Raw genomic sequence first — 18,483 nt, 5'->3', positions numbered from 1 at the left:
TATAGAATCTGTCTGGCTTCATAGGTGTAGGGGGCTAAGAATCAGGAGCTCCAGACACTAGCAAGAAAGTGTCCAGAAAGGCAGCCAGAACAGAAGGAACAGCAGAAGGCTTAGTATGTAGGAGCTCATTAATATCTTTTCTGAATCTCTGAGACTTTTGAACAATCCCACTTAAAATAATCATGCGGGCAATGGTATCCCCAAAGGAGAGTCCTTCCAGGGGGGGGGGATCTGGACTTATGGAATCCTCCTCCTCTGAACCATAGTCCAAAGGGGGAAGGGATTTAGAAGAGTAAGCTAAAGATTCTGCGCTTGAGTCCAGGTCCTCATCTGAGGAATTTGATTCCCTGGTCCTCTTGAGTAGAGTGGAAAACCTGGGAAGACAAGTCCCAGAGAACCATAGAGAAGGCTTCAAGGCCCTCAGAGAATTAAATAAACCTGGAATGAAATACTGCCATTTACATTGTGGATCCTTAACAACAGGGGAAATGTACTTTGTTTTTTGCTTCTTTTTCTGTGGAACATCCACATGAAACATACTTGGGGGGGTCAGATCTGGGTGAGATTGAATAATGATGATAGAAATTTCCTCCCTAACTTATAGCTGAGAAATTCCCCCTCAGTCCTTCAGATATACATCAGCAGAGGTTCACCCTCTACATAAGGTACAGATGTGTGAAAAGCATCTGAGGACATGCTGGCCTCAAATGGGGGTGTAGTAGAGGAATCTAAAAGCAACCAATGGATGATCCTCTAAGCTTTCATGAGCCTCAAGAGAGACATCCAGAGGATGCTGGACAGCAACCAGATCAGACTATTTTGGCCTTCAACTTGGCAGGCAGCTGGCCCTTGGGACAGGAGGATTCCACCACAGCATGCTGAACAAACAACTTCAGATGTTGGTTCTTCAGGTACATGCACAAATAGGAGAGATGACTATGTAGAGTTTTAGGCACAAACACACCTGGCAGATAGAGCACTGCTTATGACTGTGGGAAGCACTTAAACAGAAGGGACACATGTTGTTACAGACTTTATGGGGAATCTGCCTCCTACATTGATATTTTACCCTTTTGGATGATATGAACACAATACCCATAATAAACAAGAAAAAAAAGTGAAAAAAAAAAAAACAACTTGGCACTTATCTGAAAACATAGCTTGGTAACCAACACATCAGAAATGCATTCAGACCAACATTCAACAGTGGCGTTCAGATTGGCAGCAAAGAAGTGTGTGCATCCATACGTCACCTTTATGCCCTACACCTTGTGTGGGGAGCACACCTGTGATGTACGATACCTATAAGAACTAAAGGCTTTGGTATATAGGTTGGATGTTGGGCTAGCCTTGGCAGGAGACTCCTTATATAAAAGGATACTGCAACAATGATATGGAAGCACTTCTTGTAGTGTAACTAATTACATATTCTGAAATGGATCAGTGTTAGGTGTGGCTCTGAAATTCATGAATAGACAGCATGCATGTCTGTAATCTTGGGAAATGTGTGTGATGAAAAATGCATCATGTTGACCTAAGGAATTAGTGAATAAGTAAGATATAGACAGACTTGTGGGATTGTGGCAGTAACCCTATGAAGTTATGGAGCGCATCTCATATACAAAATGACCTCTATGCATCTATGACAATGGATACAGTATGGCACGTGCGCATGTATGTGTGTGCATGTATGCATGTGTGTCTCTGTATGGGGTTTTTTAAACAGATCACGATACAGAATTAGTTATGGGATCGGACAGGCTAGGGAATACAATGCAGATAAACAGCCTTATTAGGGTATAAAATGTTAGGGAACAGATCTGAGAAGCAGAATGCCTCTTAAGGGGTCTATGTTACTGCAGAAAAAGAACAGTGAATGTGAGATTATGGGCATTGAAATACATCTCTGAAACAGAATATCACATGATCCTTTGAGGACTGAGACTAAAACTTAAGTTATTCTTACATGGCTCTGTATATTACAAATATAAATAATATAATTAAATATAATTATCTTACATGGCTCTGTGGTGCTAGAGAACAGATCCAAGAGACACACAACTTGTGTGAGCCTGTCATGTTGGGTAATAGACCACAGAGGCAGAATGGTTTGTTTGGGCCTATTGCATTAAGAGGACAGATCTAGTATACAAAATGGTGCATCTTATCATATGAGGCTATTAATGTAAGAATAAAACTTTTCTCCTGTGTGTTGATGACATGAAGTCTACACCCAGGTAACTACATCATTAATAAAACACCATTTGAAAGTTGACTCACTAATTAGGGATCCATATACTCATGTAAATAGTGACTTAGCCTTCGTCCAACATGTGCCCAAGAAGTAAGAAAACCCTTCTATGTTGCTCAATTTATAAGAAGGGCATGGCATCTAGGTCCAGAGAGGTCATAACACTTCATGATGGTCTGATGAGGGCCAAGTAGAGTACAATGCCCCCTCAATATGTACCTGACCAGATACAGGCAGCAACTGGAATGTCCACAAAGGTTCCTTACAAATAGAATACAGAGAGTAAACACAATGTCCTATGCTGATCGCTTCAAAGCCCTGTCTCTTCACTCAGTATCATACAGACTTAGGAGATCTTAGTTTCCTGGCATACAAGGCATCCCTGGACCCTATTTTGATGAATTGTGCACATCTGAAGAAAACAAACAGCATCAAAACTACTAGATTAAAAGACTTATTTTGCTTGCAACATAAACGGGACATGTTGTAGAGACAGACAAGTTTTTCAGAAAATTCTTGTTCTCTGGAACATGCTCCCCCTTCCATGAGAAGCAGAGTTCCTACCTATCCCTATTTAAGTGCAACTTGAACCAGTGGTTGGATAATTGGAAATTCACTGATGGTCTAGCTCCTATGTCTCTGATGGAGATGGACAGAGGCAGTCAGTAAATCATCCCTGTAAAATCAAATATAAATCAGATCAAATTTATGGATCACATTTGTCTTGCACAGCTAGGCTTTTAAGGGCCCTAGTGGTCATTAACCATGTTCATAGGTTCATGTGTGTGCACTAGGCTATCAGGTCCCTCAGGAGGTTAGTATTAAAACTAACCCAGCTTTCCTCTTAGATTAAAACAGCTAGGACCTGTAGCTAATTTAAGCAAAACCAAAAGCTTGTGTTTTGGCACTAAAATGTGTGTCAACACAGTTAATTACAATTAGTACATATTAGCACAAGATAAACAACCTTAATAAACTGTCTGTACATACAATAATTTGGGAATTTTGCTTCACCCCTTTGATATCTAGTCCAGACATATGCAGAAACTGGAAAAAACATCTGGAATACATGCTACCTGGTACAGTTCTGCCAATTTACTGACCAATACTGTGAAACACTCAATGGTAGGGAACATTAGTTCCTGCTCTTAAGTTGCGTTACCAGTTATGGGCTACCAGTAATGGGTGCCACTTATGCATGTAACCAACAAACTTCAGTCCCTATACAAGTTCATTACTGGGCCCCTTTAATGACAACATCTCTGACCGTCTTTTTTTAGGCAATGCCATGAAGTCAAAACTACCAACATGAAAATTTAATCAAAACACAAATTAAAGGTCATGCTGCTAAATGCTAGGAGTCCAAATACGAAACTGCACTCATTGCAAGCATTCTTAAAACTGGAAGCTGCTGACATTTGCGCAGTCAAAAGAAACCTGATTTAAAGCTGCAGAGAGCACCCCAGCCATATCAAGTTACTCATCTCATCATACATTCAGACCCCAAACCATAGGCAGCAAAGCAAAAGGAGGTGGAGTTTCAATATATATTAAAGAAATACATACCTCTAGTCTGGTCTAATAGTATGACAGACAGGAGGCACTCCAGCTGCAGTTAACTATTGAGAAGGCCATTATTCAAATCATAGCTAGCTACAGGCTCCCAACAAACTCAGGATGCCCACTCCACATATCTGGACCTGTTTGAATCCATCAAGATTCAACCCTTTACCCTGATCCTGGGTGACTAACTATCCAACCACAGACTGGAAGAACTACTCATGCCAAAGCACAAATGCCTAGAGATTCTTTGAGGAGACTCCTACAAGAATTGATATCTTGACTTGGTATTAACCAACATGTGTAACTACAGCATCCCTACACTGTCATCCTCCTTGTTAATACTCAACCCCAAAGCAGTCACTTTTGAAGTCACAATCTCCCTCAACCCCCCCAGCTAGGGTCAAACAAAAAAACTTCTCCATAGCGGATTACAACCTCCTGGGGGGAAGGTATAAACAGCTTCACAATCACCTCCCCTTCATAGGAACTGGCACAAAAACCTACACTAAAGTACTATATGAGCATTTATATAGCTCCATGGAATCAGGAATACTTGATAAGACAAAATCCTCCTCCTCAAGAAAGAGTAAACCTATCTGGTGGACATCTGCAATAAATTAGCTCTATAATAAAAGAAAAAAAAAACTTGCTGTCCAGGACTAAAAAGTACTAAGTACCTAATTGGAAGCAATCTCTCCTTAGCCTAAACAAGCAAACAAGAGCACTAGTTAAATCATCCAATGCTAACTTCGAGTCCAAATTGGTCACATTTAGTAGACACAATCATAAGGCCTTCTTCACATATATGTCTGCAATCTGAAAGGAACCACTCAGATAAACTTAGAACTGGTGGTCAAGGATATCACATATACAAACTCCACAGATATAGCCAACCTGCTGGCAGACAGATTCAGTGAAAACTTTACCCCTTTGTCCGCCCATCAGTAAATCAGGACATCCCAAGCACCTGTCCCCCCTTCCCCTTATCTCTAGAGAGCAGCAACTCACTACCCTCTCAAAGGCAAAAAAATATAAACCTCCGTGAGACCAGATAATACCCCAGGCTGCATCCTACATGAACTCAGGCCAGAACTAGCAGCACCATTAGGGACCCTATTCAACCAAAGCCTGAATACTGGCTTCATCCCAGCTGAGTAGAGGACAGCCACTCTCATACCTTTGCACAAAGGTGGCGCGCCCACCGATCCAGGAAATTATAGATCCATCAGCCTAATCTAGCTTGATCTGCAAGCTCATTAACAAGGACATTGGAAACCTCCAGTTTGCTTTCATCAAGGAGAGGTCATGCCTGTTAAAATTGGTTGACTTCTTTCAGACAATCACCAAAGCCATGGATGAGGGGAAGATAGTGCACACCGCCTATCTTGATCTAGCCGACGTCTTTGATACTATTCCCCATGCTAGTATAATAGATAAACTCTCAACTAGGCATCAGTCTGTATGTTAGCAGATGGGTAGCAAACTGGCTCATTTGATAGAACCCGACTAGTCAAAATGGGGGAAGCCACCTCAAGCAGTAGACCTGTAATGAGAGGCATACCCCAGGACTGGGTCTTGGGGCCTTTGTTGTTTGGGATATACTTTTTTCTTAGGTGCAGGCCAAAACCAGTGGGCTACAGCTGACTATGTTTGTAGATGACTGCAAGCTGGGCATTGTCACCAATTCCCCTAGTGATGTAGGCAACCTCCAAGAGGGTCTCACCCAAATGACTGGTGCCAGAAACATGGCCTCAAACTGAATGCCAAAAAATACATCATCTCCTTTTGGAGAGAGTGACATTCCCCACAAATGATCACACTGATAACAAGGTCCTAAGCACAAAATCAGTCGTGAGGGACTTGGGCACCCAGGTTGATGACAACCTGATTTTTGACTACCATACTGCCTCCATTGTATGGAAGGTGTTCTACATGGCCCACTTCATTAGGAAGGACAATGAGGTCATAACATCCCTGTATTCTTCCCTTATAAGACCCATTATTGAGTACAATGTGCCCTTTCGGCATTTACTTCACAAAGGACATGCAGCAGCTGGAGACAAGACAGTGGTTCCTCAAGAGAATCCAGGTACTCAAACATCTACCCTACACAGACAGGCAAAAACCCTGTCCTTCTAATCAGTCTTTCACAGACTTCTCAGAGGTGACCTCTGTCTGGCACATCAAGCAATCTCAGACCCCACCTTGATGGGACTGCTGCATATCCACAAGTCAAGTTCCACTCAAGTAACCCACATGTGCAACCTCAACCAGGTTTGTGACATCAATAGGACTTGTTGGCAGGACAGATTTGTGTCCCAGGGACTCTTCCTTCTGTGGATTAGACTCCCTCTCCACATCAAGCAGAGTACCTCATTAATAACTGGACAAACAGAAAATACACCCCTGGGATTCCACCAGAGTCCCTGCTGAACAGGGACATTGGGTGGTGGATGCAATATGATATTGTCAGCATCATTCGTATACTGAACTGCTACAACCCTCATCACATACCATTTGAAGCAGCACAGCATTACAATATTATGTCCTCATTTTTTACCCCCCCCCATATCAGATTGCACCCATTAATTGTACATTCCCATCATAACAGGTGTTACTCATAGATACTTTGCCAATCCTGATTGGAAATAACCCATGTAGCACACTAAGAACATCTTATTTTACCAATATTAAGAAAAAACATTTTAAAAGAAGAAATTGAAAATGCATTCAGCAAAGATAACCATATAAGTCATACAGTGCAGCTATAATGCATAAGTTACTTAACAAAAATATCTACATTTCAACTACCAGAAGGCATACCTCTCACATGTCCCTGAAATTGTCCCATATTTGTGCTCTGTCCTTTGCAAATTATTGATTTTCTGGAATGTCATTGAGGATTACAGTAAGTCAATAATGCTTAACATTAGAGTCTCATAATTCTTATTGCACAGATGATGCATGTCAATATAAAAACAGGTCATTCCATTACCTCTGTAAGTGAATTACAGTAATATTTAAAAATTATCCTTGATTTTGGGAGATATTGTGCTTGGCTGTTTCCTGAATTATTGAGAAAAGAAGTTAAGAGACATGCCAGAACATGAGTATTGTATTCAAAAAGTTAGTCAGCTCCACAAACTTTAAAAATCAAAAATACCAAGCTAATGCAGCACAGTAAAAAGGTGGAAAATTATTTTTTTTCTCTTAATAGCAAGTTTCCTTTCAAACACATTACATAAAACAACCCTTATTTTCATTTGTCAAAGTACTCCTTTATACATAACGCAGCAGCAGATACCTAGCAACATTTAATCCATGAAATCTTTTTAGCCGTATCAGTCTCCCTTTTAACCTATTCATCCATCTCCACTACATTGTCGAAGTTTGGAAATGGATCTGCTTTCCATTTCTTTGCAATTACCTTCTTAGTAACTATTATTATAAACAGCAAGCTTGGACATTCGTGAAAGGTTCTAGCAGGCCCTGCTCTGATCATAGCCAATGTGTGATTCAGAGAAATGTTAGCAGCAACCAGGTAAGACCTCAGCTAATTTCCATGTTTCCAAATCACAGTTACTACAACATGCAGATAGTTACTGGTCTGCATGTTACAGTAGTAAACTGCTGCTCATGTAGGCATGGACATCCTCCCTACAGTCACTTTTCCACAAAAACAAAAGTACACACACCTGTCCCTCTGACTCATCTTTCCTCCCATGGTTTCCTCCACCCACCCACCACTATCATAGTTTTTAGTACTGTTAGAGCTCTTTTGTAGCTCCCCTGGTGGCTTGTGTATCTCCCCAGTACCAGATCCACTACAGCAAGTCTTGAAACATGGAGACTGAATGATCTAAAAATGGAGTTATATAAACCAAGTTCAAGATATCCACTTATCAGGCTTTTGTCCATGGCATGGTGATCTCAGAGTTAGTCTGTAAAAAGAAGTTTAAACCAGAAGAGCAACATTTGAGGGTCACTCCTTTCCTGGGTTTTGGTCTCTCATTTCTTTTTCTTTTTTTTTTTGCATTTATTTCAATAGGGAGCTGCCTCAGCACTGCATTACTTTTTGTGCTGTTATGACATTTCAATAGGGAGCTGCCTCGGCACTGCATTAGTTTATGTGCTGCTATTACACATTTGCAGAATCCCTAGTTTCTAATTTTTCTACCCATTCCTGATCCCTGTAGTGGCGACCATGCCATTATGACATTTTAGTTCAAAGTTTCCCTGATGACTATTTCGCCCCCCACCCCCAATCCCTGTATTGATACCTCCGACATGAAGTCATTTCAAACATGCATTATTCCTGATATCCAGTGACTCCCCCCAATCAATGTCTTATGGTCAAGTTAGGTAACTGAACACAACAAATATAATATGGCTGGACACCCATGCTGATCTACACGGCCAAGTGAAATCACTTGAGATGCAGATACCTTCCTGAAGGTGGTTCCAAGGGAGAGAGAGAGAGAGAGCGCACATGAATAATTAGCAAATGGCCCAAGACTGCCACATTAGCATTCAGCATGGCCTTGAGGCAGCCATACTCACTGTTGTACATCTTTGTGCTACAGCACCATGTAGCACCATGTTAGGACTGTTGCTGAATTCCAAAAGGGTACTGCAATGTATACATGGAGGTGTACATCATGGTACCTTCTTGAACCCCCCCCCCAATTATCTTCATTCTTACTGCAGTGAATCTGCCTATGATATCCAAGTAACAATAATGCCTTTGCTACAGCTATATCACTCAGTTACATACCATAATAATTGCCATATGGAATACCATCATTTTTTTGCCGTATCTAAAAGAGATCCCCTGTATCATTCACTTTCTGATGTAAATCAGAATTAAGCTCACTCAACACCTCATGCACCCATCTAACCAGACTTTTCATAACAGAGCCATCTCCTCTTGCTTTCAGAACCAGTGAAGACAACGCTATGGGTATGGTGCAAGCAGCAAGTCCAATTCTTCTATCAGTACCAACCATCCCTTCATCCTATTCCTAAAGCACTGTGCAGTCAAACATCTGGTGAACTTGAGATCAAGCACCCCAAACCAATATCAGAAAAGCAAAACAGTTCATGTGGCCTCCCACCTCCACATACCAATCTGCTTTTAAAGCCCCACTTTACAAAAAACAGGTAAGGTCAAATTCAATCATGGACTAATTTCTGAGGAAGCTAAAAATATTTATTAGGGTCTCCAAACCTGGCATCTGCATACACAAGGGACCCCTTCTCCTTCCGTAATACTATATGAAACAAGTAATCCTATCAAACATTTCACCACAGTACCAGGCAAACTTGTTAATTTCCTTCATTTGGCATCATAAGATCTCATAGTTAAATACAATAATATAAACTGCACAGCATTAACATATAAATAAGGATCTGTAACACGTTTATCCTTCTACGTCATTAGACAGTATCAGCTTCTCTCATGGGATACATGCTTTACCACCATCCTAAATAAAATTTCTCATTATATTCTTAACTGCCTTTAAAAAATACTCAGGGCACTGACTGTAAATGATTGAAAGAATACAGCAGCAAGGGCAGCACATAAACGTGCAAAGCCTGCCCCCTTTGATCCAGTTCTAATCCTGTCAACATCCACCTTTAAAACATCTTGTAATACCCTTTTTATCTCATCATATGTTACAGAGCTTTCAGCCATATTGCCTAACCAAATTCTTAAGTATTTTGTATATATCACCTCCCAGAGGATTACAAACTCACTCAAGAAAACTTAACATGGTCGATAATTTATTACAACCACCCTTGTCTTAAAGTACAAAACTGATAACAACAATGGAATAAACCAAAATCCAAGGTGTTATAAAATACATCATTTAATAAGTAAAACAAAAATATATAACTGGTAAGCGCTTTCACAACAGCTTCTTCAGACCATAAAACTTTACCATTGTCATCAACTATCAATTTATATCAAATACAAAACACTGACAGCCAGTAAGAGAACAGAACATCCCTAACAGTCCAATTAAGCAAATATCATGAAGCATTCCTAACAATAACTCACTAAAATAAAAAAATGAAATGTTTTATATATATATATATATATATATATATATATATATATATATATATACACACACACACACACACACACACACACACACACACATGAAAACTTATCAAAACACATCTCAAACCGAGCATAATATACTGAAACACATAAATCATGAAATATTATGTCCTAAGGCTGCATCCCTTTAAAATATGTTTTAAAGGGACCTTCTCATTTAAATCCCCATCTTGATTAGCTCTTAAATGAATAATCCCCACAACCTCCAATGTCTCAGTAAAATTCCGAACATCCCCCTCATGCAAACTAAGATTAACCACATCTATCACCAGAAACCTAAAAGTACGTTCTTCATCAATATCCTTCACATGCTTCAACAAAGCATTGTTGACTAAAACTAGTACGAAAGCTATATAAATGTACCGACTCTATCCTTTAACATTCTATCAGTTTGTTAACATAAAAAAACTTTACATTGTAAACAGTAACTCAAGTAAACAACATGTGAGGGTCAAGCAGTTGGCTTCACCCTTAAATACAAATTTCTGTCCTTTGTCGGATGTATAAAGAAACTACTGTTGCTATATTGACATCTCCCACAAGGTTGTGCGACATTGACAGCCTTGTGTGTACTGCTAGAAAGACTGTTAGGATAACAAAGCAGTCTTTTCAAACATGTTTTATTCTTATAGCTAAAACGGGGGTATCTCCTACAATTCCTTTTATCTTGGGGTCAGCAGTCAAAATTCCCCAGTGTTTACTAATTAACTTTTGTGACAGCGTTAGTATCATTTGTATAGAAGACAGGGATGGAAACTGTCCATTTCAAATCTCACACACACACTAGCCATAGCAATACTAGCTTGTACTTGCACATCTGTACAAATCAGTTTGATATTCAAATGCCATGCAGTCCCAATACACATGTAACACAAACATTTTGTACACATCAGTTTGATATTCAAAGAAAATCATTCTTTACAAAACTCCAATGCTGGCACTATTCCATACCATCACACCAACATTGCACAATGTATTGCTATTTGCCAAAATAAATACAAGCTAGTATTGCTATGGTTAATGCGCGTGTGTGTTTGCATGTAAAATATCACTCGTTTTATCTGTGTACACACCCAATAATGCCAGGACTTATACATAATTCTTCTAGGTATAGTAAAAGATGCAGCTAACAAGTAATTGTGTTTCAAAAGTTGGGCATAGAGTATATCACACAACATTCAGACTCAAGTCTCCCCAGAATATATTAGTGGATACAGGGGTATCCCTCAATTATCAATGACTGTTGCTAATTGGGGAAAAATATTACTTTGTCAACCTCAAACATTAAGCTTTGGGCACAACTTATATGTTCCTTGAAAAAAAAAAAAAGGAATTTTTTTTCTTACTCAAGCTTTTTATTTAGGCCACCATTGGATTAAAAGGTTAGGAAAATGCTCTAAAATGCATCCCAGAGCATATATAACCTTATGGCTTCTTGGGCCCTGGCTTATCAGAGTTATTTCCTAAATGGTTAATCTGGCATGGTCAGGAAAGGTCATGTTGAAAGGATGTAAAGAAAACTAAATCTGAACAACAGTGAATTTCTTTCCTTTTAATTATCATTTCTGTTCAAGCCACCATTTAATGAAAAGGTTGTGCAAAATGAAAAATAAAAAAAAAATTAAATTAAATATACTTCAAAGCAGATAGAAAGTTACAGCCGTTTGAAAAAAAAAAAAAAACTGAAGAGTAAGGCAAAATGTGTGAAAAGGAAGACAAAACGTAATGTGCGTGGTATAAGGAGCCCAAGATGGGAGGAAACAGAGGGGAGGACTGGAGTGTGTGTGTGAGCTGAAAAGTTGACAAAGGTCGCCATTTCACCCAAGTCCAGACCTGTATATAGACTTGCTGTAATGCATCACTGTTGCAACTAAATGCCAGTAACTGTAACTGCCTCTGTGAGATGGGCCAAGTGTTGTACATAATGTAACAGCATTGTAGCTACAGGTGAGTCTGTATGTACTACTCCTAAAAGTTCACAGTGTGGACTAAAAGGTCGCTTGGGTAACAGGATAGTGACACAGTGATACTTAGGCCCCAAAAATGACATTTGCTGGGGGCCCCCAACATGCTAACACCGGCCCTGTAGGGGACTACCGAACATAAGTTGCAAATAGGCTTGTGTCCCTGAAAAAAATAAATAAATAGAGTTCACTGAAAGTGGTATTTGGCTTTTTTGTTTCATTTTCAACCAATGATATTTGGGTGAAAGATATTCAGTCAGTCAACGTAATTCCATAAACATTATAACCTCATGACACATTAGGCTTTCAAAATGACTCATTTCTTATCATTGCCCCAAATCATAAAAATATACTACAGCAAAACCAACAGATAAATAGAGTATCTGAACTACATACAGTTAATAAAGTCTGTCAGGAAATCAAGACTCTCTTCAAGACTAATCTTGATGAGTGGATGGGAAATCGCAGGTTTACCCGGGTATCACTTCTGTGTCACTGTTAGACAGAGGCACAGTATACTAACCTCGAAAAAGGGCATAGCAAAATTCATTTAAAATGGGTGGCGAAAGCCAAACACACTCTGGCTAGGCTTACAAATGCCCTACGGCAGATAGCCTAGTATGAACCTATTTTTAATAATGTGCAGACCTGCAAAGCATAATGCCTTTCCTGCAGTTTTGTTGCAGACCACTTGTACTGAAAACATTCAGAGCAAACCGTAGTCAATTTACTTACTTGTATCTCCAGGAATTCAGTCTCAGTCTTGGTTTGTAAATCTTTACGATCTCTGACTTTTAGTTCACGGGATGATAACGATGTTTTCAGCTTCTTCTGTAGATTTTAACAAATTAAAATAAATAAGTAAATAAAGCAGCAGAATACAATAATCACCTTACATACGGGAGGTGGGGAAGTAAAATACATAGTTATCTGTGAAATCCTGAAAAAACAGCGCACTGTGGCAGGGACACAATAAAAAAGGGTTACTAGTTTTTTTTTATTGTGTACTTGTGCTATTTCGTTTCCTTTTGAATTTGTCTATTAAAAACTATGTGGAAAGAGGAGTATAATGGATAGATACACAGACAGTGATGTGTATGTTAAGAACCACAAGTTATGGTCAAGACCAACTGGTATTTATTTTATGAACAATATTACACAACACATAATGAACACATTCTATAATCCAAAGTTCAAAGCTCAGAAGAGGGATAAACCCTGACATTTGAAGTGATCTTTATTATATAATTACAACAAGAGGAGACAAAAAACTAAGAAGTAAAACTGTGAAAAACAACCTCCTGTGTCATCTAGCCACAAACAGAATCAGGTAACAGTTGAGACGCTCATGGCCTCTGGCTTGTTATTTCCTTACCAAACAGGATAAGCTACATATTTTAACACTGAGGCATCCTACAACACCTGGTACTACCTAGTATTAATTTTTGACTGACCTGGGGATTCTGAATTCCAATTTTTATTTTTTTACTTTACAGCAACATCAGTGGAGCTGCTCAGGCTTCCACACTTGGTTGTATAAAAAATAATTTCCTATCTTACATCTGAGCTGTCACTGCACCAGGCTCAAATCCTACCTTTGTGATCATGAACAACAAAATTATAAACAAAATACATATATATTATATAAATAATAATTACACACACAGATATTTATATATACATATACGTGTATGTATCTGGATCTAGGACTGTTGAATGAAAGTTCAACAGTCCGAATCCACCATCACCGAACACACTTTAACGAAAGCGCTTTCACCAAAAAAACACACTACATTTACGTTTTTGCAGGGGGGCAAGCCCCCTGCACCCCCCACCCCCTACCTTTATATTCTCACTCCGAGGTCGCACTACAGTGGGGAAAAGGGGATTTTCACTTATCCCCACTGTAGTGCGATCTCCGCAACAGGCATACTAATGCAAGAGTGCTTCTTCGGTGAAAAGCACTTTTGCGTAAGTATGCCCGGCCTTCACATTCGGTGAAACGGCCGCTCGAGCACTGGTCCTAGACATATATATATTAAAATGCCAGATTTTTGTGATCTAAAAAAAATCAGACCACAATAAACCATTTCAAAACTTTTCCCACCTTTAATGTGACCTATAACCTGTACAATTCAATTGAAAAAACAAAAATCTGTTAGGGGAAAAATATAAAAAAATAAAAATGTACAATAAGTTGGTTGCAGAACTGTGCACACCCTTCAACTAATACTTACAGCATTCAGTCTTCTTGGGTACACACCTGCCATCAATTAAAGAGATTCTGATTAACTTCAAAGTTTAGCTCTCCTAGTAGGAGTTTCTTGACATTTACTCAGGTTGCCTGCTACCAGCAAAAGCCACGATTCGCAGACAGCTTACAAAGCATCAAAGGGATCTCATTGTTGAAAAGTATTAGTCAGGAGAAGGGTGCAAAATTCTACAGCATTGGATATACCATGCAACACAGTGAAGACGGTTATCAAAAAATGGAGAAAATATGGGACAAACATGACATTGCAAAGAAATGGACGTCTCTCCAAAATTGATGAAAAGATAAGATGAAAAATGGTCAGGGAGGCTGCCAAGAGACCTGCAGCAACAATGAAGGAGCTACAGGAATTTCTGCAGGTAGTGGTTGTGTACTACATGTGACAACAATCTCCCGTATTCTCCATATGTCTGGACTATGCGGTAGGGTTGCAAGACGGAAGCCTTTTCTTACACAGAAAACCATCCAGGCCCGGCTAAAATTTGCAAAATGATACATCGAGCCTCCTAAAAACATGTGGGAAAATGTGCTATTATCTGACGAGACCAAGGTTGAACTTTCTGGCCACAATTCCAAAAGGTACGTTTGGGGAAAAAACACTTCACATCACCCAAAAGAACACCATCCCCACGGTGAAGAATGATGGTGGCAGTGTCATGCTTTGGGGTTGATTTTCTTCAGCTGGAACTGGGGCTTTAGTCAAGGTGGAGGGAATTATGAACAGTCCCAAATACCATTCACTTTTGGCCCAAAACCTTCATCTGCTAGAAAGCTGAAGATGAATAATTCAGGACTAGAGTTTCCGGATTCAACTCAGAAAATAAACAGTAAATTACCAGAAATGCTCGGCTTCAAACACTATGATTCCAAAATATAAACTGAAAAAGGCCATGCAATATACCACAAAATTTATTTATTAAAAAAAATATAACATAACGATTTAGCATTCATCAACGACAATGTTGACTTCTTCAGAATAAATAATAAATACTAAAAAGTGTTTAAATACCATTCAGTTTTTGGTGCCAGTAGGTCATAGCCAATAAACATCTAGTAAAACTTTAAAGTGATACCCGATACTATTTTCTCTAGCTCTGTATGTTGAAAAATACCAATTTGTCTTGGTCTTAATACACACAAGATAAAACACTCCATGTACAATCACAAACATTTAAATAAAATTATTGCTTTGCAAATAATATAATTCAAAGTTCTACCTATGTTTGACCTGCTAGTTCATAAACATGCCTGTAACACAGGCTTAATAGGAATATGGTCATTCAGTCCAGGGCATGTGTTGGCATCCAAAAGCAGATGCCATTTCACTTCTTTCTCCCCCAGTATAGCCTTGATGGTCTCACCCCTTGGATTACTAAAGACTTGTTCCAGTATAGCAAACTTGAAACTGTGATTTTTTTCCTTTTGCTTGCTATGTGTCTATAAAGGGCATTGTTGAGATCCTTCTTCCTAAAATTGTATGAATGACTGTATATTCTGTTTAAGAATCTATCGGTTTTCCCAATGTAATATCCCAAACATTCCATACATTTGGCTAAATATACAACGTGCTTAGTGCTGCAATTACCATGTTTGAACATAATAATGTGAATAAAACAAAAGTTAAGAGTAATGCTGTCTACTTCTAATATGCAACTGCATTGGTTGCAGTTTCTACACGTGCGTGTCTCCCCTAATTTGTTTTGTTTTCTCATATTGTCACTGCTCTTCTCCAAGTTACTCTTAAATGTTCCTGTCCATCTTATAGACAAAAGTTGGTGTATCATCTTTAATGTGACTGATGTCCTCATCTGCCTTAAGAATGTTCCAGCTGTCACACATTAAACGTTTAACTCTATCAGCATAAGGGCCGTATTTCACTACACATGCTCGATTATAATGCGAGTCCTTGCTATGTTCTAACCTAGATTCAACCTCCAGAATACCATTTCCTAATATAGGTTTATATTTATTGCCCCATTCTTTTATAACAAATCTAGTGACATTGTCTTAGACCCTTGGGGTAGCCCCTCTCTGAAAATAGGGATCCAATGTAATGTATGTCCTGAACCATGTAATCCTAGAAAGATATCATCCTGGCAGCTCTGATACACTGCCCTTTTAATATTTTTTTGCATTAATTTCCTAGGATGCTTACTTTCATATTCTAAATAATTATTGCTGAAAGTTTCCTTCCTGAAAATATTAGATTTGAAACCAGTGGATGTGTTAACTATATAGTTGTCCAAATAAGCAATGCCTGCCCTATTGATATTGTGTGTAAATTTAAGAAATTAACTGGTTCCATTTAAATATCTTATAAAGGAGTCTATACTCTCAAGGAGGCCATCCCATAATATAAAAATATCATCCAAAAACCTTGTGTATAATCTTGTATACTTATGATCTTCGCTGTTAAAACAAATGGTTTTCTTCCCAATCTATCATAACAAGATTGGAGAAAATGGGGGCGCAAGCTGCCCCCATGGCCACACCCTTGGTCTGCCTACAATATTCACCTTTGTAAAAGATGAAATTGTTGCCTATAACCAATGACATGCAATCCACTACAAGAATAAATTGATCACACCCCAAATTTGCATATTTGCTTCTGCTGTTATGAAATCCATCCAAACATTCCTGTTTGGAAATGCACGAAAAAAGATCTACTACATCTATGGTAATAAGGATCAATTCCTTTTTCCATATATTGGTTGTCAATCTACCTAAAAAGTCACATGAATCCTTTAAAACATGAGGGACTGTGTCATAGATATGTTTCAACCATTTATCAATAGCTGTCCCCATAGGAAAGGTTTTGGATTGGCTGCCTGATATAATGGGTCTGAAGGGGGGGGGGGGTATGGATATCCTTGTGCATCTTAGGGATACCTACAATGGTGGCTAGTTTGGGACAATCCACCTTCATAAAATTGTACTCATCAGATGTTATCCTACTATCAAGTAGGTACTCCAAGTACATATCTATGCGTATATAAGCTATTTGTATTTAGTTTATTTTGTTGTAATATCTCATACATCTTGTTAATATATTCAAAGGAGTCATAAATCACTACTCCTCCACCCTTATCAGGTTTCATGATCCTGATGTTGCTATCCAATTTAAACTGTCTCGATATAGCAGTTTCCTCAAGTGTCAAATTGTTTTTCAATTTACTACCTTGAGTGTTCTGTAAAAGTTTGCACATTTCTTTGGTAACCACTTTCTCATAGGTAGCTATACTGGATGTGTAGGTGGGGCAAATGTGCTCTTTTTCAAAAGCTTATTGGGTGTGGGTAGAATGGATTTAACTTTAAAGAAAATGGCCAAGTTTAATTTCCTAAGAAATATCTTTAATTCAGTTAAGGTGTCTACTATGTCACATTTTGACATTGGTATGAACTTCATACCTCTGGTGAAAAATTTAATATGTTCTTTATCTATTTTCTTATTAGTGTAATTATACGCATTAAACTTGCCCATACTACATAACACACCATTCTGTGAAATAGTCTCAGAAGTGCTTGTACCTCCTACCAATTCCCTTTTTCCTTAGCTTGCTTCATACCTGATCTGTATTCCTCCATTCCCCTCGGTCCTTGTACCAATTTCCATTCCAATATGGGTGTTGGTACTGTTTCGAGCCCCCATAAAAATTTTTCTTATCATGATACCTATTATGTGCCTGACCGCTGTTACTTACAGGATCATACCAATTTTTTGTACTTGCCTCTTGTACATGTTTAGACTCTGCTCCCTTAATTTCTTTCCATGGATATACTTTGTTTAGTCTAAACTGTTCCAGGTCTCGACCATTTTTTTCTGTTTTTCTTTTTAAATATTTTGCCAGACCTGCTTTCTACATTCTTTGCTTGTTTTAGAGTTTTTCCCACTGAAAGAATAACAGATCACTTTTTATGGCAATGTTCAATTCCTCAGTTTCAACAAGTAAATGGCACAGTTTCTCATCATTATGTTTTATAACTAGCTTCATAAACTCGAGACCAACATTTTTGAACAATGTTTCATATTCATGTCGTACGTTATCAGTTAAAGTAATACCCATAGGTGCTTTAAAAAAACGTAGACCCACTGGAACAATTTTTAACTCAATACATTTCCTTAAATAAGCATTGCTAGTTGAATACCTTAGAAAATTCCAAGCTTTTTACCAAACATATAAATCATATCTCTCAAGGTTCCCATTTGTTTACTATCATTGGGTTTAACTGAATTTTCCCTTGAATCTAAATTACCATTGCAAATATTAAATTCATAGTCAGTATTAAGCAAAAAATGGAATTTTGG

The 18,483-nt window shown here is 38.5% G+C and overlaps 3 protein-coding genes across 3 annotated transcripts in view; all 3 read right to left on the bottom strand.

Annotated features, from left to right (window-relative positions):
- The window catches only part of LOC122814430 (zinc finger imprinted 2-like), a 1,129,715-nt gene that overhangs the window by 515,980 nt on the left and 595,252 nt on the right, over positions 1–18,483 (bottom strand). The window lies entirely within an intron of this gene.
- The window catches only part of LOC122813903 (zinc finger protein 436-like), a 923,997-nt gene that overhangs the window by 373,047 nt on the left and 532,467 nt on the right, over positions 1–18,483 (bottom strand). The window lies entirely within an intron of this gene.
- The window catches only part of LOC122813908 (tripartite motif-containing protein 15-like), a 373,209-nt gene that overhangs the window by 330,161 nt on the left and 24,565 nt on the right, over positions 1–18,483 (bottom strand). The window contains exon 2 of the mRNA XM_044086454.1: positions 12,641–12,736. Within this exon, the coding sequence (XP_043942389.1) occupies positions 12,641–12,736 (96 nt within the window). The remainder of the gene's footprint in view (positions 1–12,640; positions 12,737–18,483) is intronic.

Source organism: Protopterus annectens, chromosome 10.part0 (genome assembly GCF_019279795.1).
Source record: "Protopterus annectens isolate FY-2018-M chromosome 10.part0, PAN1.0, whole genome shotgun sequence".
NCBI classification, from domain to species: Eukaryota; Metazoa; Chordata; order Ceratodontiformes; family Protopteridae; genus Protopterus; species Protopterus annectens.
The sequence above is the reverse complement of the archived record's forward strand: the minus strand, read 5'-3'. Positions and strand labels throughout refer to the sequence as shown.